The sequence below is a fragment of the Olea europaea genome, chromosome 1 (assembly GCF_002742605.1).
Source record: "Olea europaea var. sylvestris chromosome 1, O_europaea_v1, whole genome shotgun sequence".
Classification (NCBI taxonomy): Eukaryota; Viridiplantae; Streptophyta; class Magnoliopsida; order Lamiales; family Oleaceae; genus Olea; species Olea europaea.
Window position 1 is genome coordinate 10,281,413 of NC_036237.1, and position 20,580 is coordinate 10,301,992.

The window sequence follows — 20,580 nt, forward strand, 5'->3', positions numbered from 1 at the left end:
AAAACCCAAATTTATTTTTCCTTTTTTCCTGTTTATTTTCATCTACAATTAACAACAAAAGGCTCAAAGTCAAACCATATATATTCCAAAAATTTTACCAAGCACAAGCAGTGGAGGCTTGGAACCGAGCCTAGAGGCGGCTCATTTTTTGTCCCCACTCCCATTTTTGTTTAATTTACATCAGCATCCCGCTGTACCCAGCCCCACAATGAGCGCTGTCGCGTGCCGCATTGCTACCACTCCACGTGGCAATATAAAACAACATGTCCAACTGTCATTTCAATGCTAAAATTTTGAGAAACCCGAAAAATTAACCACTCATAAAGGAACTATTTTATACATATTATTAAAAAATATTTATTATCAAGAGGTGTTTGATAGATATTTTTATATAAAAATATATTTTAGAATAGTAAATATTTATCATTTACGTGTAATATTATTTTAGTAAATAATATGTGGTTAAAAAGAATACAAAAAGTACATTTTGAAAAAAATGACTATCAAACAGGCTCTTAATAATGAAATTTCTGATGAATATATATAAAAATATATAGGAAATTTCAAACTTTTTATTTGTCAAGGGTGTAATGATCGAGCATAAACAATAACTTAATGTTTAATAAATAGAACTGAACAACAATTGTCAATACGATACTTCATAAAAAATAGCTACAACACCCTTATAGAAATTAGAAAAGCCCCAAAATAACTAAACACTAAGAATAATATAATCTTCGCTATGTGGTATAAAACAATAATGATCGAAATAATGCATAAAGGGTTAATTTTTCTTCTTTATGTCAAAGTGTAGACTACTTAGATCAGGTGTAGAGTTTAATGAAAGAACGTGTGTGAGAAAAAAATATTTTTAAAGAATCTGTATAAATATAGACTAAATTTGTAAAAATCTCGTTAAAGTGCATTATTATTATTATAATAAGTCATGCTCATGACAAAATATATTAAAATTATTTTATTTCATATAATTGAATTTTATGGAGATAAAATGTTAGTAGATTAGAGTTGATTAAACTCTCATAGATAACGTGCAGGTAAAAATAAATGTCGATTCATCCGATGATAAGTATATAGGAAATGCTTAATAGGAAAAACTCTTTCTGGGTCCCACATTTTGGTCAAACACAGTCGGTTTCTTTCTATAAATCCAACACAGCGAGGCTGAAAACCCAGTTATAGTGTAGTAGTTTGCAGTTTGCATTGCTCTGCATCGGCGTTTTGGATTTGGATTCCCCCAAATCTCTACAATTTCCCGTTTTTTTTTTAGTTATTTATTCTGATTTTTTCTCTTTTAACCCAAATCTTCCGCCGTGCATGGTGAGAGATTAACTCATAGATCTTCATTTTGGGTTGGGTTTTGATAAATTTGAACAATAGGTCCTTGTTGGGCTTCATCTCTTGAGAATCGGTTGTTATATAAAGTTAAAACGGTATAAAATTTGGCAGATCTGGTGTTTTTGTGTTATAAGATATCTGGGTGTCTTAATTAATCATATCCAATAAAAATCGGCGAATAATAATTGAAAACTAATTGAAAAAAAATTGTGATTGTAAAGAATGTCGGTGGCGTCGGGATCCGGGATTCAGGTGAGGAGTAGCGCCGGAAGTGGTTTGGTGGTAAAGCCATGCGGGAGTCGCCAGTTGAATACAGTGGCGGCGCTGAGCAGGGTGGGGATGAACAGAAGAGATAGGGTTTCGAGGGGGTTGGTGAAGAGGAACGTCGGTGGTTTGGATAACAGGTTCATTTCAGGGACGGTGGTTCGGGGTGGTGCTGCGGGGTTGCGCACGGAAAGTTTGCATCTTTGGCGCACGGACGGGCCTGGCCTGGCGCCGAAGCTGGTGATCAAGAATGCCTTGTCTCAGGTGCCCGAGAAGCCGCTGGGGCTGTATGATCCTTCCTTGGACAAGGACTCGTGTGGGGTCGGGTTCGTCGCTGAACTCTCCGGTGAAAGCAGCCGTAAAACGGTACCTGTTATTTGTCCATATACATATGCATATATGCATAGTGGCACACATAAATATTGCAGTGCGTCCAATTGTGGAATTCTTTTATAGAGATTTAATTGTTAACCGGTATGTAGGTTACTGATGCAATAGAGATGTTGGTACGGATGTCACATAGAGGTGCATGTGGGTGTGAGACAAATACTGGGGATGGAGCTGGAATTCTCGTGGCTCTTCCTCATGATTTCTACAAGGAGGTTCGCCTTATTCGATTTAGTGTGTTCTTTCTTAATTTCCTAATACATAACTGCCTACTTTTCCGTTTATGGTACTGGTTGATTCTTTTTCATGTTACTTATGTTGGGGAATTGGATTTGAATGAGATCAATGTTTCTCTTTGATTTCAATGTTGTTTGGTATTTACAGTAGATTTAATTGTTTGGCTTTTCTATGGGGGTTCGTGTATTGTCAAAGGAGTTGTTGACTTCTATACCTCTAATAAAACTAGAAAAAAAGTGTACTTTAAAAAAAAAAACCTGAAGAACGGATTTTCAGTGCGTTTTATTGATCGGAGTTGATACTTGTTTGTTGATGATAATTGTTTCTTGTTCATGATGTATCAGTCTGCTAAGGAAGCAGGATTTGAGCTTCCCCGACCTGGTGAATATGCAGTGGGCATGTTTTTCTTGCCCACTTCTGAAAGTCGGAGGGAACAAAGCAAAATTGTATTCACAAAGGTAGTACCAAGATCAAAACTTCTTTAGCTGAAAAAGATTTTGTCTCATAAATTATGATATCTGATTTTTTTGGCATAAATTACTTTGCAGGTTGCGGAATCGCTTGGGCACACTGTCCTTGGCTGGCGGCCTGTCCCCACAGATAACTCAGGGTTGGGCAAGTCTGCTTTGCAGACAGAGCCAGTAATTGAGCAAGTGTTTCTTACACCTACTCCCAGGTCGAAGGCAGATTTTGAGCAACAGGTAGATTCCAAGAGCTGATAGTGATATAATTGATAATTAATCCAGTTAAAATAAGTTAAAGACCGTTAGATCTTACACATTCAAAATTTGTAACTTGCTCTTCTTTTTTCTGCTTCCTTGCAGATGTACATATTAAGGAGGGTTTCGATGGTGGCTATCCGAGCTGCATTAAACCTCCAACATGGTGGTGTGAGAGATTTCTATATATGTTCTCTTTCCTCAAGGTTCATTTCTTGGAGAGATCTGTTCCTTTTCAATGTGAATATTTTTGTTTGCTATGACTTTTTTGAATTTTATTTTTTGATGATATCTGTCTGTTTTATGCAGAACTATTGTCTACAAAGGTCAGTTGAAGCCCAATCAGTTGAAGGAATACTACTACGCTGATCTTGGAAATGAAAGGTTTACGAGCTACATGGCCCTGGTAAATATATTTTCTCCATTCTCTGTTTTATTTCTGTGCTGACTCCACATTCAATAACGAACAGCATTGGATCAACTGGTTAACTGAAGCAATGCAAGGTTGAGGAATGACTTCTGAGGCATTGAAGTATGAATGATCTCTTAAGTTCTTCCACACCCTTGATCTTATTTGACTTTGATGCCGCATTGGATTCTTTGGTGAATTGGTAAGGAACCTCATTACGAAGTAAATAATGCATGCAGAAACTTGGTGCCTTGCTCTATGATCTTTTTGTGAGGATCAAAAACCGTCTTAATGATGGAAATGAAATTGTGTTCGGTCAAGGTAGTCTAAGGTTCACAATATGGTAGTACTAACCCTGCTGCATTTAGTTTTAGATGTGCCCTGAATACAATTGTCATTATGTGTAGATTCCAAATCTTCTTTACATGGGTGGAATTGGGACTGAGTTATCTCTCTCCTTGATTTTTTTTTTTTTTTTTTTCAAGATACACTCTAGGTTTTCAACAAACACATTTCCCAGCTGGGATCGCGCTCAGCCCATGCGTGTCCTGGGACACAATGGAGAAATAAACACACTACGGGGAAATGTAAACTGGTAAGTATCTTGATGCGTTATCTCTCTCTATATTTGTTACTGTTACAATTGTTTTCTTAATAGGCTGTGCAGAAATTTTAGCCTCTATTTGGCTCCCTTTTTTAAAACTCATTTTTACTTTTTAGCCATAAAATTCATTGGACCCACTATCATTTTTTCAAACGGACATTTCATTAGGACCCTTTTGTTTCCCATTCTTTATCCCAAAAAATGAAAAATATGACCGTTATTCATCACATCAAATTACATATTTGACTTCCTCTCTCTTGTGTGGGTCCAGTAACGGCTATATTTTTCATTCTCATTCTTATAAGAATGGGAATCAAACGGGGGCTTAATTTTTATCAAAATCTTCTAAAATTCTGATTTTTCACTAAACCGACTAGGGCTTAATTGGATGGCCCAGTTAATTATTGGTAAACAATGGATAGTTAGAATCACTGTTCTTGTTGCTTCAATATATTTTCAGTTGGAACCTGAACGAGTCAACCTTGATTTCTGTTGTTAGACTAACTGATTTCCTAGTCTTTGATTACTTAAATTTGAATTTTCATGCTAGTAAAAATTTGTCTGGGATACTGTTGTATTATTTAGCTTCTTATATGCTACCTGAGTTTATATGCCCAGTACAAGGGAGACTGTTGGATGCCAATCCAGTGACTTTTGTGTCATTTTTTTAAAGCTAATGTGGATAGAACTGACCGTCGCACTTGCTGTTATTATTCAAACTAGGATGAAGGCTCGTGAAGGACTGTTAAAGTGCAAGGAGCTAGGCTTGTCAAAGACAGAGATGAAGAAGCTTCTACCAATTGTAGATGCCAGCTCATCAGATTCAGGTTACATATACCCATTTCTTCATATGATCGCATGTGTATGGATTTGACATGCTCGCCTTCATGATTCGTATCTAGTGGTATCAATTCATTTTAGTAAAAAGAAGTAGATCACAATGCTACAAATGCTGATGCTCAAATATTCACAATTTGCCTGAAGTGTCTGATATTTCTGCGAATAGCTGAATTTTGCTTTCTTCATACATCAGGAGCATTTGACGGGGTTCTTGAGCTTTTGGTTAGAGCTGGCAGGAGTCTTCCTGAGGCTATAATGATGATGATTCCTGAAGCCTGGCAAAATGATAAGAACATGGACCCTCATCGTAAGGCCTTGTACGAGTACTTCTCAGCCCTCATGGAACCATGGGACGGCCCTGCTCTCGTATCATGTATGAGTTTTCATTGGTATTTATTTTAAAATTGCGTCAGATGATTGCACAGTTATTTGATGCTTTAAAGAATACTTTGCAGTTACTGATGGACGCTATCTTGGAGCAACCTTGGATCGAAATGGATTGCGTCCAGGTCGATTTTATGTAACGCATAGTGGTCGAGTTATCATGGCAAGTGAAGTTGGAGTCGTTGATATTCCACCCGAAGATGTCAGCAAGAAAGGAAGACTTAATCCTGGCATGATGCTCCTTGTAGATTTTGAGAAGCATGTTGTTGTAGATGATGAGGCCTTGAAGCAGCAATATTCACTTGCAAGGCCTTATGGAAAATGGCTTGAAAGGCAAAAGCTGGAATTGAAAGACATAGTTGAATCCGTTCAGGAATCTGTCAGGGTTCCTCCACCCATACAAGGAGTTTCACCGGTAAGTTTATAATCTTATTCTTCACCACTGATTCTTTTGCCCCCTTTGCTAATAATTAATCTGCGGCAATTTTAGGCATCTCTTGACAATGACAACATGGAAAACATGGGTATCCATGGTTTATTGGCACCTTTGAAGGCTTTTGGGTAAGATGCTCTGAACCTTGTCAGCTCTTAAATTTGAGAGGCTGTTGGACTTCTGTTTGGAAAAATAAATATACTTCTTGTCCTTCCCATGCAGTTACACCGTTGAAGCCTTGGAGATGCTGTTACTACCTATGGCAAAGGATGGCATTGAGGCCCTTGGTTCAATGGGAAACGATGCTCCATTGGCTGTGATGTCTAACAGGGAGAAGCTCACATTTGAGTATTTCAAACAGATGTTCGCTCAAGTAACTAATCCTCCAATCGATCCAATACGTGAAAAGATTGTTACTTCTATGGAATGCATGGTTGGTCCAGAAGGCGATCTCACAGAAACCACAGAAGAGCAGTGTCATCGCCTGTCACTCAAAGGTCCTCTTTTATCCATTGATGAGATGGAAGCAATTAAGAAGATGAACTACAGAGGCTGGCGAAGCAAAGTTATTGATATCACTTACTCGAAGCATCATGACAGGAATGGTCTGGAGGAGACCTTAGATAAGATATGTTCAGAAGCTCACAACGCTATTAAGGAGGGTTATACAACGCTCGTGCTCTCTGACAGAGGTACTCCTTCCCAGATTTTTGAAATGTTATATCAAGAATGCTTAGTTTGTTCTTTCTCCTTGTATATGAAGTTAATTTATATGCCCTTTTGATGTTTGTAGCCTTCTCGTCTAAGCGTGTCGCGGTGAGTTCCCTATTGGCTGTTGGTGCTGTACATCATCATCTAGTTAAGAAGCTTGAGCGAACACGGGTTGCATTGATCGTTGAATCTGCTGAGCCCCGTGAAGTGCACCATTTTTGTACGCTCGTGGGGTTTGGTGCAGATGCTATCTGCCCTTATTTGGCTATAGAAGCCATTTGGAGACTGCAAGTCGATGGAAAAATTCCTCCTAAAGCAAATGGTGAGTTCCACTCAGAGGATGAACTGGTCAAGAAATACTTCAAAGCAAGCAACTATGGTATGATGAAGGTCCTTGCGAAAATGGGGATATCAACTTTGGCCTCATACAAGGGTGCTCAGATTTTTGAGGCTGTAGGCCTCTCCTCGGAGGTAATGGAAAGATGCTTCAATGGAACTCCAAGTAGAGTTGAAGGTGCCACTTTTCGGGCACTTGCACATGATGCACGCGAGTTGCATGATCTTGCTTTTCCAACACGCACATTACCTCCTGGAAGTGCTGAGGCTGTAGCACTTCCTAATCCCGGAGATTATCATTGGAGGAAGGGTGGTGAGATTCATCTTAACGATCCCCTTGCCATGGCAAAACTGCAAGATGCTGCCCGAACCAACAGTGTGGCTGCCTACAAAGAGTATTCTAAACGCATACAAGAATTGAATAAGTCTTGCAATTTAAGGGGACTTCTTAAATTTAAGGACACCGACTCGAAGGTTCCTCTGGAAGAAGTTGAACCAGCCAGTGAGATTGTAAAACGATTTTGTACTGGAGCCATGAGCTATGGATCTATATCATTGGAAGCACACACAACTTTAGCAATTGCCATGAACAAGCTAGGGGGAAAGTCAAATACAGGCATGTAGCATACTACTGAATTAAGGTTTCCTTTTCTCCACCCCCAGGGGTGTGGTCAGTGGAAGTATTATTTGTGGAAAAAGCACGAATACAATAATTGGGTTGAAGTCCTTTTTGCACCATCCTCGATAGCCATAGATTCTGCTTGGGTATATATATTTTAATTATATGAACCCATTAGCTTTCCTTGATTGTTTTAGTGGAAAGTCATCTTGATTTACGTTTGGTTTGTGCTTACTATTTTCTTGAAATTTTTTCATAATTTTTCTCTGCATCCAGAATTTTTATTTTTGTAAGTTAATTTTCTGAGAAATTCGATGTTCCTAACCGGCTTACTAATGTACCTTACTATTTCTCTTTCGCAGGTGAGGGTGGTGAACAACCATCTCGTATGGAGCCTCTTCCTGATGGTTCAAGGAATCCAAAAAGGAGTGCAATTAAGCAGGTAGCAAGTGGAAGATTTGGAGTTTCTAGTTATTACCTTACAAATGCTGACGAGTTACAGATAAAAATGGCTCAGGTATGCCTTTTTATGGGTCTCATGTCTCATGTTTACTTTGAAGATTGTTGATCCTGCCTATATTGATCTATGTTCTTTTTCATATTTTCCTACTAGTGCGTATTCCTGTTGAAACATAGGTTTCTTTTATTTATATATCCATGTTCATGTACAGAATCTGCTGTGTCTGCAAAGCACCTTTCGGGTGTCTTTGTATCTATAATTGAAACCTGCATTTGGCCTTCGGTGAGATGAATGTTAACTGGAGATTTTTCTCTCTTTGAAGGATGATCTTATTGCTAACTTTAGATTGTCTGTTGCAGGGAGCAAAGCCGGGAGAAGGTGGTGAACTTCCTGGCCACAAGGTCATTGGGGACATTGCTGTCACTAGAAATTCAACTGCCGGTGTGGGTCTAATTAGTCCTCCTCCCCATCATGATATTTATTCAATTGAAGATCTTGCTCAATTGATTCATGACCTCAAGGTAATTATTTCTACTCCATTTATATGATCATCTTTGATATTTTAAACTCCCCTTGTGGGTGCTTGTACATTGGAGCAGATGTGTATCCATCATTTTTTGAAACATGATGTATGACTTCCTCATTATCTCTTCCTTTTTGATATATTTTTTGTTGATTTACTTGTGCAGAATGCCAATCCTGGGGCACGTATAAGTGTGAAGTTGGTTTCTGAAGCTGGTGTTGGAGTTATTGCTAGTGGTGTTGTCAAGGGTCACGCTGATCATGTTCTAATCTCTGGTCATGATGGTGGTACAGGAGCCTCAAGATGGACTGGTATCAAGAGTGCCGGGGTTCCATGGGAACTTGGTCTTGCAGAGACCCATCAAACCCTAGTTGCTAATGACCTGCGGGGTCGAACTGTTCTTCAGACTGATGGTCAACTAAAAACCGGGAGAGATGTGGCCATAGCTGCACTTCTTGGTGCAGAGGAGTTTGGTTTTAGTACCGCTCCCCTTATCACGCTTGGCTGCATCATGATGCGGAAGTGCCACAAAAACACTTGTCCAGTTGGGATTGCCACCCAGGATCCAGTTCTCAGAGAAAAGTTTGCAGGTGAACCTGAACACGTCATAAATTTTTTCTTCATGCTGGCGGAAGAGCTGAGGGATATAATGTCTCAACTAGGGTTTCAAACGATTAATGAAATGGTTGGCCGTTCAGACATGCTTGAATTGGATAAAGATTTGGCCAAGAACAATGAGAAGCTAAAGAATATTGACCTGTCCTTGTTACTTCGACCAGCTGCTGATATTCGTCCAGAAGCTGCACAGTATTGTGTGCAGAAACAGGATCATGGTTTGGACATGGCCTTGGACAACAAACTAATAGCTTTGTCCAAACCTGCTTTAGAGAAAAGTTTCCCTGTGTATATTGAGTCACACAAATTCTTGCAAGCACACAAGAAAAAGAATCTGCAAAAGCAGCTGCTGAACATGCTGCCAAAGAAGCTGAGGTGCAGGAAGAGGAAGAGTTGATGGAGAAAGATGCTTTTGAAGAGCTTAAGAAGCTGGCAGCTACATCCTTGAATGAAAAAGACTGTCAGGTAATTATCTTCGGTCATTGTTCATCATGCAGCTATATTGTTTGCACTTTGCGCTAGTTAGAGAATTTTTTGATGAAATGGCATCATCCTTGGTGCAATAACTAATGATTGAAACCAAAGAATACTACAAAAACAGACTAAGCCTTGTTTCCAATAAGCTTGGATTCTGCTACAAGAATCCTTTTTTTAGCTCCGATATGTTCATTGCTGGATATGCTTAGCAACCTCAGAAGACCTTCTTAATTTTCGTCTGCCCGTCCTAACCTGTTCTACTGTTATATACCTATTAATCTATCAACACGTTATGTATGCTCATTTATTTGAAGCACATATATAGAATATTTCTGGGTACTTCTGATGTTAGGTAATATCTGTACTGGAATAGCAGTATGACGTCTTGTATATAGATGGTAGTTAATGTAATGGCAGTATAACGTCATGTGTGGTCTGTACTAGACTTTTTTTTTCCGTATTTTTTTGGGTTCGTTCTTGACTTTTTGAAAAATCAACAGGCTGAGGAGGACAAACAATCGAAGAGACCTACTAGGGTTCCAGATGCTGTGAAGCACCGAGGTTTTGTTGCCTATGAGCGAGAGAGCATTTCGTACAGAGAACCTAGTATTCGGATGAATGACTGGAAAGAAGTTATGGAAGAATTAAGACCTGGCCCACTTCTGAAGACACAATCTGCTCGTTGTATGGACTGTGGCACTCCTTTTTGTCATCAGGTAAGATAGATTATAGCAAGATTTCTTACTAGCATGATTGATATGTAATATTGAATTTTGTTGCTTAGGATACATGTGTCATATAAAATTGCAGGAGCATTCTGGATGCCCTCTTGGAAATAAAATTCCTGAATTCAATGAATTGGTGTACCAAAATAGATGGCATGAAGCATTGGATAGGCTCATGGAGACTAATAACTTTCCTGAGTTCACGGGCCGGGTATGCCCTGCACCTTGTGAAGGGGCTTGTGTCCTTGGTATTATCGAGAATCCCGTCTCTATCAAAAGCATGGAGTGTGCTATAATAGACAAAGCTTTTGAGGAGGGATGGATGGAGCCACGACCTCCCCTGAAGAGAACTGAGTATGTTTTCCATAAATATGTTGTACTTCACTTTGTTGCTTGGGCATGTGTATATCTTGGATTTGTAGCATGAGATCCTAATTATGTTCCCTATTACAGGAAAAAAGTTGCCATTATTGGAAGTGGGCCTGCTGGCTTAGCTGCTGCTGACCAGTTAAATAAAATGGGTCATACTGTGACCGTGTTTGAGCGGTCCGACAGAATTGGTGGTCTTATGATGTACGGGGTGCCTAACATGAAGGCCGATAAAGTCGATATTGTCCAAAGACGGGTTAACCTCATGGAAAAGGAAGGTGTAAACTTTGTGGTAAATGCTAATGTTGGGAAGGATCCTGCATACTCGCTTAATCAGCTTCGTAAGGATCATGATGCTATTGTTTTGGCTGTAGGAGCCACGAAGCCAAGGTGAGCAATATTATTTTCAGGCTATTCTTATTGCATAACTTTACAATTTTGTCAGTAATCTTACTAGATATTCTGGAATAATTTGGCAGGGACCTCCCTGTTCCTGGACGAGAACTGTCTGGAGTCCATTTTGCAATGGAGTTTCTTCATGCTAATACGAAAAGCTTGCTCGATAGCAATCTTAAGGATGGTAATTACATCTCTGCCAAGGGCAAGAAGGTAGTGGTAATTGGTGGGGGTGACACCGGTACAGATTGTATTGGAACATCTATCAGACATGGTTGCAGCAGCATCGTAAATCTAGAGCTTCTCCCTGAGCCACCACGAACTCGAGCAGCTGGAAACCCTTGGCCTCAGGTTGGACCTGACTGTATTTTTAACCAGTCAGTATCTCTATGGTTAACTTTATCTATGGTTAATTAAAAGAATGTTTGCGAAGTGTTCATAAATGACGGTGGATGAGTGGGTAGTACTTGTTCCGTTGAAATGTGTAGATAAATAGTGGCTTGAGTGTTTTATAATCACGAGGCAAACATAGGCTAAGTAAATAAGTTTGTTCTAGAACAAATAATGTTTTGTTGGTGGAAATTGGAAATAAGCAAGTAAACTACTGTCAAAATAAGTAACTTTTTACTTATAACTAAGAGAATAATAAGTTATCCAAGCTTGTTTGGAAAGAATCGTACTTTAAAATGTAAGTCTTATTTTTACGCTTTGCCAAACATGCTCAAATATAACTTTTGTAGACTTGTTTATTCCAAATTCTGTATGTCTTAGCTAAAAATGGTATTCTTTTCTTTTGTGGTTGTCTTGTGTCATCACCTATTTGGTCATGGTGTATTTATTTATGTAAGTATACAAGTAGACTTGTATTTGATGCCTATTATTTAAAATGCAGATTCTGAATTTTGGAAGTTTAATATAATTCTACCAAGATAAAGAAAATTAAAATATGAAATTTGTCTGCACTTCCCCTCTCTTTCTTGACATCATTAATTAATTTTCATCTGTTGAATGTTGGCAGTGGCCCCGCATATTCCGTGTAGATTATGGGCATCAAGAAGCTGCATCGAAGTTTGGCAAGGATCCTAGGTCTTATGAGGTTATGACAAAGCGGTTTGTTGGAGATGAGCATGGAGTGGTGAAAGGACTGGAGATTGTGCGTGTCCATTGGGAGAAGGATGCAATTGGGAAGTTTTCATTTAAAGAAGTTGAAGGCAGTGAGGAGATCATTGAAGCTGATTTAGTCTTACTAGCCATGGGATTCCTCGGGCCTGAATCAGTTAGTATTCTGAACTTTAGCTTGGATTTGCTCCTGTACATTGACAATGTCATTAATTTTATATCCTCTCCGTCTTCTTTTTGCTTCTCTTTTCCTTTTCTTTGTGGGTTGGTTTGCTAGGCCCAAGTTTTGCAGCATTTTTGGCTAAGCTTAAAAAGTTTACTTACCCGTAAATAAGTGAGGTTTAAAGGAGTTGAAAATAATTCATTTAAACATGCTTTGACTGAATGTTGTGAAATTCTCACGTGGCTTATATTATCTTCCTCGGTTTTTGCAGACTCTACCTGAAAAACTGGGCTTGGAGAGGGACAATAGGTCCAACCTCAAAGCAGAATATGGACGCTTCTCAACCAATGTGGAAGGGATTTTTGCTGCTGGAGATTGCCGCCGTGGTCAATCTCTAGTCGTGTGGGCAATTTCCGAAGGCCGACAAGCAGCTGCACAAGTTGACAATTACCTAATGAAAGATGAGAATGACGTCCTGATTAGCACAGAGAGACCTGAAGAATCGACAAAGACACAAGATAGCAACAGACAAGCAGTTATGACGTAGACCGCTTAAGTTTCACTTCATACCATGTTGTCTGAAGCAAGGGAAGACGGGGTCATAGACTTATCCTTTGTTGGATAATGAAGGGGTAGAAGCCAAACATAACAGAATGTTCAAGCCGGAATTTAGGCCTTGAGATTCTGATAGTTGTATTCTGGTGTTTATAGAGTTGCAAGTGTTGGGTGCTTAAATTTTGGCATCTTTGTCATGTTAAACTAATAATGTACAGTTTTTGTTTGTTCGATGTTTTGATGGAAATGAATATATGGGGAATTCTAGTTGAATTTACACCTCCTTTTGGTTACTATTTTTGCTGGAATCGCCGAGCTATCGACCATCTCATCTAAAATCTTTAAATTGTTAATAGAAAAAGGATTAAACTTCGTATTGAAACATTTGCAGATTTTATAAATGGAACGTGACAAAACTTTAAACACCCCCCCCCCCCCCCCCCCCACACATTATGAAAATGAAATTTAAAAAGGAAAAAAATAATTTAAGATAATACAAGAAATTATGGTATTTCTTATTTCTTTATTATATTTCATATATTAATGTGCCATATTTTAACTTTTAAACAAATAAATTTTAGATAATACAAATTATATTTAAAAATGTATTCCATGGCAATCTAATTAAAATATGGGAAATTTACACATAAAAGCTAATAAAATAAAGAATTTCCAAACTACTATTTAAACTTTTTTTCTTCAAAAAATACTGCATTCTAAATATTTTTTTTATTTTTTATTTTTATTTTTTAATAATAACAGGAATCCATGAAGACTTCATTTTAGGTATCGACTCCACAAAAAAAAAGGTAAACAATCAAAAATCAATTGATTACTCCATTTTATCCAATAAACCAGCAAAATCCGTGATCTTAATCTGCCGAACTTATCAAATTGTATCCGTTGGCTTGGCTCCTGGAAGAAAAAGTTGGCGGTTTTCCTTTTTTTTTTTTTTTTTAATGAAATGTTAAGTTGATTGCTTCGATTTCAAAGATTACTACAATACGGATGTCTCACTTGATAAATTGGTTTGTTACATCTCTTACTGTGTGCGTTACTTGTGAACCAATTGTTAGGAGGTTCTATTATTTTTCTCTAATGGATTAAGAGGACATTGAAATGTCACGTCTACCAATAGGTTAAACAAAACTCGATGTTTTCGTCTTAATGTGTTACATTTCAAAATCTGGATTTGTTTCCCATACAAAATTATTTGCATAGAAAGGTTGCAATGAAGTTGTGAATCTTGAGCCAATTGTTTGAAGAGTCTCATTATTTTCTGTTTTGGATTACACAATAAGTAACATTGATTTAGGGAATTTGATAAGAGTGAATTATCATATGGTACATTACGATTAAAAGGTTGCATTATTTGCTACATTATATATCACACTGCAATGCAAAATTTGCGACTTAATAATGGATACATTGTGGCATTTTTGTTTGTGTGCATCTAATAGTCACAAAATGTCCCTATGTTTGACCTTTAGTATAAAAACATCCCTAAATTTCAATTTTTGCATTTTCACCCCTATTTTCACATTTTATTATGAAAAAAGTCCTTTCATCAATTTTTATCCAATTTTTCAACTAAAAATTATAAAATGATAAGCATGCCCTATTATTTAAATAAAACAAAAAGAAACGAAAGAAAAATAAAGAATAAATTGTAATCATACTCTCAATTTTTTCAAAAAAGTACAAATAACCAATTAGTTCATCGATGGTCCACAAGTGTGATGGTTCTAATGATGATTTTGCTCGAAACTCAAATAAATTAGATAAAAAATAAAAAAAATAGAAAAATAATCTTCTACTTCCTCATCCCCACTATAAAACGACCCTGAAAATAGATTCACAGATTCTAAATGGATGTAGAAATACTAAAAACTAACATCTCATATTTTCTTACTGGAGGATGTAGAAATACTTAGATCAATTTTCGGATTAAACAAAAGGGGGCTTTTCTTCTCATTATTGTTGGTGGCGTTGTTCTTGATTTCCACAGGTTTTCTTGAACAAGAACGACTTTTCTGCAAGTGGCGCTCATAGTATTTGTGATGGGGCACATCTCTTGAGCACCTCCATTTCTTGCCATCCATCGCTTGCACCTTTCGAGATGACCAGTCACTGCACTCAAACACTAATACAAAGAAACAACTATTTAAAATCCACATCTAATCGGGTACCAGAAGTGTAAAAAAAAAAATCATCGAAGAAAAAGAAGAGCCGATTTACAGGAAATTGAAAGGTTTGATGGTGCATGAAAGGGAAGATCAGGAGGCATAGGCATAGAGGCCATCATGTAGTTATAGATCATGGCTTGTCTTTTTGTGCTAATAAGCTGTTTAATTAATAAGGGCAGGAAATGTCTTGAATTATCGTCCCAATACTTTCCTCGTTTTGTTATATCTCAGGGATTAAGAAGCGAGTCACATGTGGGACAATGGGACGTTCTGCACATGACATGGGACATTCTGTTTGTTCTTTCATGTAAATTTTAGTTGTTGACATTGTTACCTATGATACTTTGAAAAACTTAAGGTGCGTTTGGTTTGTCGTTTTCAATTTTCAATTTTGCAAAACACTGAAAAGTTTTTGATGTGATATTTCGAAAAATACATTTCCGAAAACAAGCTTAAAATTATAACATAAAACTTAAAATGCATTTTTGACGTTTTGAGTTTTTTTAGTGAAAATTCTGAAACGCGGGGAAAACAAGTGTTTAAATAAAAATTTATTTAAATAAATTTAAAAATTATTTTTTTAATAAATAAAAAATAAAAATTTAAAATTCAAAAAAAATATTTAAATGAACACAAATAAAAATATGATCAGTTCACGTTATTAATTTTTATTTTTATTTTCTATATCTTGAACTCAATTTATTATTTATTTTTGTTTAACTTTTGTAGGGAGAAAAAATATTGTAAGATTTATCAACTTTAAATTGTATATATTACTTGATAATAAATTAAAATAAAATAGTTCTATTTTTACTGATTAATCAAATATAATGAAATTAAATGTCATAAAATATTTTTTCAAAATTTCAAATCAAACATCTTTTCTAATTTTTATTTTGAGAAATAGTTTTCTAAAATGACAAATCAAACACATTTTTAACAATTTTAAAAAAACCCTCCAAACAGAAAATTGAAAATGAATTCAAAACTGAAAACTGAAATACAAACCAAATGGATTCTTACATTCTTGCAAACTTTGGGTTCAGCTCGGAGGCCTTCCTAGTCAATTTAAGCCAACCATTGTCACGATTTTGTTTGGCATATCTGAGTTGTTGATAAATTCTTTCTAGGCCTCCTCACTCAAGAAGATGAATATAATTACTCAGCTATATAATGCTTTGTTGTATTTATTTTTATTTTTTTCTATATCCAATTCATGTTTGGTTTGAACTTGTATGTGTAGTAGGACTAGGAGTGTGAGCTCTCTCTCAGAGCACATATGTATTTGGACAGGTGGAACTTATTTTTCATTTCATTATTTTGTAATTAAGTTCTTATTTGCTACTCTGTTCTATTAAAACATATATAAATAAAATGAAAAGTTCTTGCAATTACACCTAAAATTTTTGTACTTTAAATATTTTTTCAATATTATCAAATTTTGACTTGGATTTTGGTGTTAAACGGTAAAGATTTCACATTAGCATTATGGATTAGATCTAATTTTCGACTGAATGAATGAATGTTGCCGTTTTCTAAGTAAATATATCGTGGGATTCATGCAACTTTACTTCAATTATGATGTGACCTTTTCTTTCTGGACGCTCAAATCAATGCTATTTTTTAAATTTAATGAGTAATGGCCATAATTTCCACATTAAACGATTTCAATGAACTTAGAGCTCAAGGTCCAGCCTAGCCTGATGCCAAAACACAAGGGTGTTTATGAGTCAAATCCATTTCTCATTTTAGTTAAAATTACACAATGTGCTAATATTTTGTTAGAAATAAATAAAAAACACAAACTTAAGAGGGTAATTTGCTCATCATGTTTGACTCAAAGTTAATGCTCGATACAGAATGAAAAACTATTCTCCCATCATTTTAGTAGGATATTCATATTTGTTTCATCTCTATGTGGTCCAAAAGTCTGAGTAGCATAATATATTATTCATTGTAAATTTATACAATGAAGTTGTCCGGATCTGGGACGGACCCAGAATTATAATTCAGTAAGGGCGAGACAAAAAATGTGCTAAAGTAAATTGTAAAAGAAATTAAAAAATTTTGGAAATTTAAATTTAAAAAGGTCCAATCGAAAGTTTTTGAAAATTCAGTGGAGGAGGCCGACCGCACTTGTCCCTTAGTGGGTCCGCCCCTAGTCCAGATGGCCTCCATGTTGAACCGACTCAATAAAGATGGTGGAGTCACCACTATATTAGTTGTGCAATCCCATGCATTCTATATCAAATTAAATTTTATCGCTTGCATTATATTTTCCCTTGGACCCACTTCCTTGGTCGGCTGACTTTAAACACCAAGTCTTCCATGGCGTGTAGCAACTCTGCATTCATTTTCACTTATGGCTCTTGTGATAGTTTAAGATCCCCGGTTAAGATCATCTCCAACCCTGCACCAAATTTTGCACCAAATCTTGCATCAAACTAAAATTTATCTCAAACCATTACACCAAAAATTACACCAAATGAACATTGTTTAACCATTTTCTTCCCTTTTTTTATACTTTATAATCTACTTATTTGAAATATTATTTATTTAATTATTTCTTAAATACATAAATTACTAAATAAATAATTACGTTAAATTACGGAAAAGATTAAATTCATTAATAAATATAAAAAACATAGAACAATTAATAAAGATACTACAACAACGAAAATATGAAATTATGCCATTAGAAAATAGTACAATGCATTTCGAATTTGGATGGACGATATTACGAAGTCGCTAAATTTTTGCAATTTAATTCTCAAGATTCATATGTTCATTCCATAAATGATCGATTAATGCATTTTGAAGTGCAATGTGAGTTTCTTTATCCTTGATTTGTCTATGAGGAGCAAGAAATTCCTGAAAATGTCAATTTTCGTCTTCAACCAACTCAACTTCTGAACTTGACGCTTCCGTCCATTCTTGAACTGGTGCATCAACATTACGTTCGTCTTCGATAATATTGTTATGCATTATTATGCATGTAGTCATAATATCATGTAATACTTGTTTTTCCCAAAACCTTGCGGGTCCTTTTGTTATTGCAAACTTCGATTGTAGAACACCAAATGCACGTTCAACATCTTTTCTACACGTTTCTTGTTTCATAGCAAATAACTTTTTTTTAGGACCACGCAGCTCATGAATTGTTTGCACAATGGTAGACCATTTCGGGTATATACTATCAGCTAGATAGTAACCCACGTTATATTGTCTTCCTTGAATGACACATTGAGCTGGAGGAGCAATACCTTGAGCGAGGTTTGCGAAAAGATGAGATCTCTCCAAAACGTTGATATCATTGTTCGAACCAGGAAGTCCAAAATATGCATGCCATATCCAAAGATCATAATCAACTACAGCTTCGAGGATAATAGTTGGGGATCCACTACGACCTGCATATTGTCATGCCCATGCGGTTGGACAATTTTTCCATTTCCAATGCACTTTTTTATGTATCTTTTTTTAAAAAAAAAAAATTAGATTATTGTATGTATGTTGCTATTTAATATATTTCGTGTTACATTTAATAAATAATCATGTTTGATGTATTTTAAATTGTTTTCGTCTTTTAATTAGTTTATTAATTATTATGTCTTACATTTAAAATTTAGTTTAAACACAAATAATATTAATATTAATAAAAATAATAATAATTTATTGTATTAAAAAATATATAGCACAAATTACATAAATACCCTCAACAAATTTATTTGAAAAATTTTAAATAAGGGTAAAATGGACATTTTACACTTGCACCATTTTGGTGCAAAATGGTGCAAAGTTTGGTGTTGGGTTGGAGTAATTTTGCACCAAAAAATGGTACAAAATGGTGCAATGGTGTTTTGGTTGGAGATGCCCTTGGCAATTGAAATCTGGCAATAGTAACATAGGCGCACCACTTCAATTTGGCTCTCTTCATCCCAATCCCCAAACAAGCACTTGTGTGAATTTGTATGCTCTTGAAATTTCAATATTCTATATTCTGTCCTTCGTTTTCTGGTTTTAGAAAATATGCCCCTGAATTTTTTAGATTAGCAAAAGCTACCCTAATTTTTCTGGAAATTAGTCCCTAAATTTTATCTTTGCTACGAATCAATACCCAAATTTTACGATTTCTGCAAATTAACCCCTGGGCTTTTTCATGTTGCAAATCGGTTTCTATTGGCCCACTTTGAAAACTCTGTCCATAGACAACCAACTAGAATTCACTTAATTTTCTTTGAGCTGTACCCAACCAAATATTAGCTAGATGGTCCATTCTATGGCCCAAATTTAAGTCATTTGGAGGCCCACTTAATGCCATTGGGCTAAAAATTTTATCCACCGTCAAGGTACAATCGTTCTACTCTTCAATGGGAAATCACAGGGGTCGTCAGTGCTATAGAAAATATACTAGGGGATCATTTTGATATAGCGCTAATAAGTTGGTGACTTTTGGAACATTTTTTCTAATGTATAACTTTTGAATGAAAAAAATAAATTTAATCAGAGCAAGTTCGAGAAAATCTTAATAAATAATTTCATTCATTCTTAAATAATTAAAACTTTTAAGTGAGCCGGTTCAACAGTTCCTTATCGTTACAAAACTTATGACCTATTCACGACATATAATTTTTCAGCATATAGCTAAAAGTCCATGGAGGTAACTTCTTGCTAATGAGTGCTATTAATTGTTTTTTTTTAAAATATGACCATATCATATAATCCATAAAAAATTAACTCAAATAAAATAATTTAGGCAAGAATCAATAATAGAAGTCGTACTTGACATTTCGATTAAGAGCATACGTGTCTAAAACATAAGAAAGCATTAAGAAAAAAGAAATTGATCAAAGTTAAAAATACATTACATCTTTTATCTCTAAGATAAGGAATATACTTCTAAAAAACTAATTTTATTTTACTTAAATGTAAAGAAATAAAAAAAAGAGAAAAAGGAAAGTTATTTATACATTTTGTATTTGAAAAAAAAAACACTTTATTTTTTCTAGACCGAGGAAAACATGCTATGAGTTTTCAAGCAGAATAAAAACGAAAAAAATAAATAAATAAAAGTTATTGTTTTGAGATCTGAATTTTTAAGTCTAAATTTTAAGAACCATTATATACGTACATCATTTTTCACAGCACACACACATGCAAGTGGGTGTGGTCCACAATTAAAATAATTGTGGACCCCACCTTTGTGAGTTGGTGTGAAAATTGCTGTCAAAAAACATGCTGTACAAACAATATTTTTCAAATTTTAATACCCTAATTGGAGAATTATTGCAAATTAAAAATCAACTTTAATTTCTCAAGATTTTCGTTGACTCAAAAGTCTTCCCTTTACAAGTTCAAGGAATTTCATGATTAACATATTTTCTTTCTTCAATTACCAAAGTCAAAATCATATGACCCACCCCTCAACAATAAATCAATCAGCGTGGACCCCAAAATATTAACTGATACATTCGTTGACTCAAAAAGTCTTTAACTTTTAACCAGTTTATACGGAATGGAATTATATAATTTTAAATTTTAGAATACAAGACTATGAGATGAAGTGTTAACTTTTAACCACTTTGATACTGAAAAGTTGTCCTAAACCAAAATTAATTTTATTTATTTTTATTACTTTCTACTAGACTATAAAGTATGGTTTTTACAAGTTCGAGCCCCATATAATCAAATTCCAT

The 20,580-nt window shown here is 35.7% G+C and overlaps 4 protein-coding genes across 6 annotated transcripts; 2 read left to right on the top strand and 2 right to left on the bottom strand.

The window, feature by feature from the left end:
* Positions 1 to 1,208: 1,208 nt before the first annotated feature.
* On the top strand, positions 1,209 to 10,091 carry LOC111393588 (glutamate synthase 1 [NADH], chloroplastic-like). 3 transcript variants are annotated; one of them, XM_023019196.1, is made up of 17 exons: positions 1,214 to 1,986; positions 2,103 to 2,222; positions 2,589 to 2,702; positions 2,793 to 2,945; positions 3,069 to 3,169; positions 3,273 to 3,369; positions 3,858 to 3,967; positions 4,700 to 4,803; positions 5,010 to 5,189; positions 5,272 to 5,615; positions 5,691 to 5,761; positions 5,856 to 6,325; positions 6,427 to 7,296; positions 7,662 to 7,816; positions 8,119 to 8,280; positions 8,449 to 9,362; positions 9,875 to 10,091. In XM_023019196.1, the coding sequence occupies exons 1-16, from the start codon at positions 1,579 to 1,581 to the stop codon at positions 9,292 to 9,294; spliced, it is 4,305 nt and encodes a 1,434-aa protein (XP_022874964.1). In that variant the 5' UTR covers positions 1,214 to 1,578; the 3' UTR covers positions 9,295 to 9,362; positions 9,875 to 10,091. The 3 variants fall into 3 exon arrangements, with proteins under 3 accessions (XP_022874972.1, XP_022874979.1, XP_022874964.1); XM_023019204.1 differs by lacking the exon at positions 9,875 to 10,091 and having other exon boundaries at positions 1,209 to 1,986; positions 8,105 to 8,280; positions 8,449 to 9,014; XM_023019211.1 differs by lacking the exons at positions 8,449 to 9,362; positions 9,875 to 10,091 and adding an exon at positions 7,971 to 8,041 and having other exon boundaries at positions 1,209 to 1,986.
* Positions 9,294 to 12,693, top strand: LOC111404093 (glutamate synthase [NADH], amyloplastic-like). Its single transcript, XM_023032831.1, has 7 exons — positions 9,294 to 9,362; positions 9,875 to 10,090; positions 10,185 to 10,453; positions 10,553 to 10,858; positions 10,948 to 11,215; positions 11,883 to 12,140; positions 12,418 to 12,693. The coding sequence occupies exons 1-7, from the start codon at positions 9,294 to 9,296 to the stop codon at positions 12,691 to 12,693; spliced, it is 1,662 nt and encodes a 553-aa protein (XP_022888599.1).
* A 1,906-nt stretch (positions 12,694 to 14,599) lies between these two features.
* LOC111404103 (growth-regulating factor 7-like) lies at positions 14,600 to 17,241 on the bottom strand. The gene is made up of 3 exons (XM_023032843.1): positions 17,197 to 17,241; positions 14,940 to 15,045; positions 14,600 to 14,844 (listed from the first exon to the last, which is right to left on the bottom strand). The coding sequence occupies exons 1-3, from the start codon at positions 17,239 to 17,241 to the stop codon at positions 14,600 to 14,602; spliced, it is 396 nt and encodes a 131-aa protein (XP_022888611.1).
* Positions 17,242 to 17,767: 526 nt separating this feature from the next.
* Positions 17,768 to 20,580, bottom strand: LOC111404110. Its single transcript, XM_023032855.1, has 3 exons — positions 20,520 to 20,580; positions 20,281 to 20,346; positions 17,768 to 18,294 (listed from the first exon to the last, which is right to left on the bottom strand). The coding sequence occupies exons 1-3, from the start codon at positions 20,578 to 20,580 to the stop codon at positions 17,768 to 17,770; spliced, it is 654 nt and encodes a 217-aa protein (XP_022888623.1).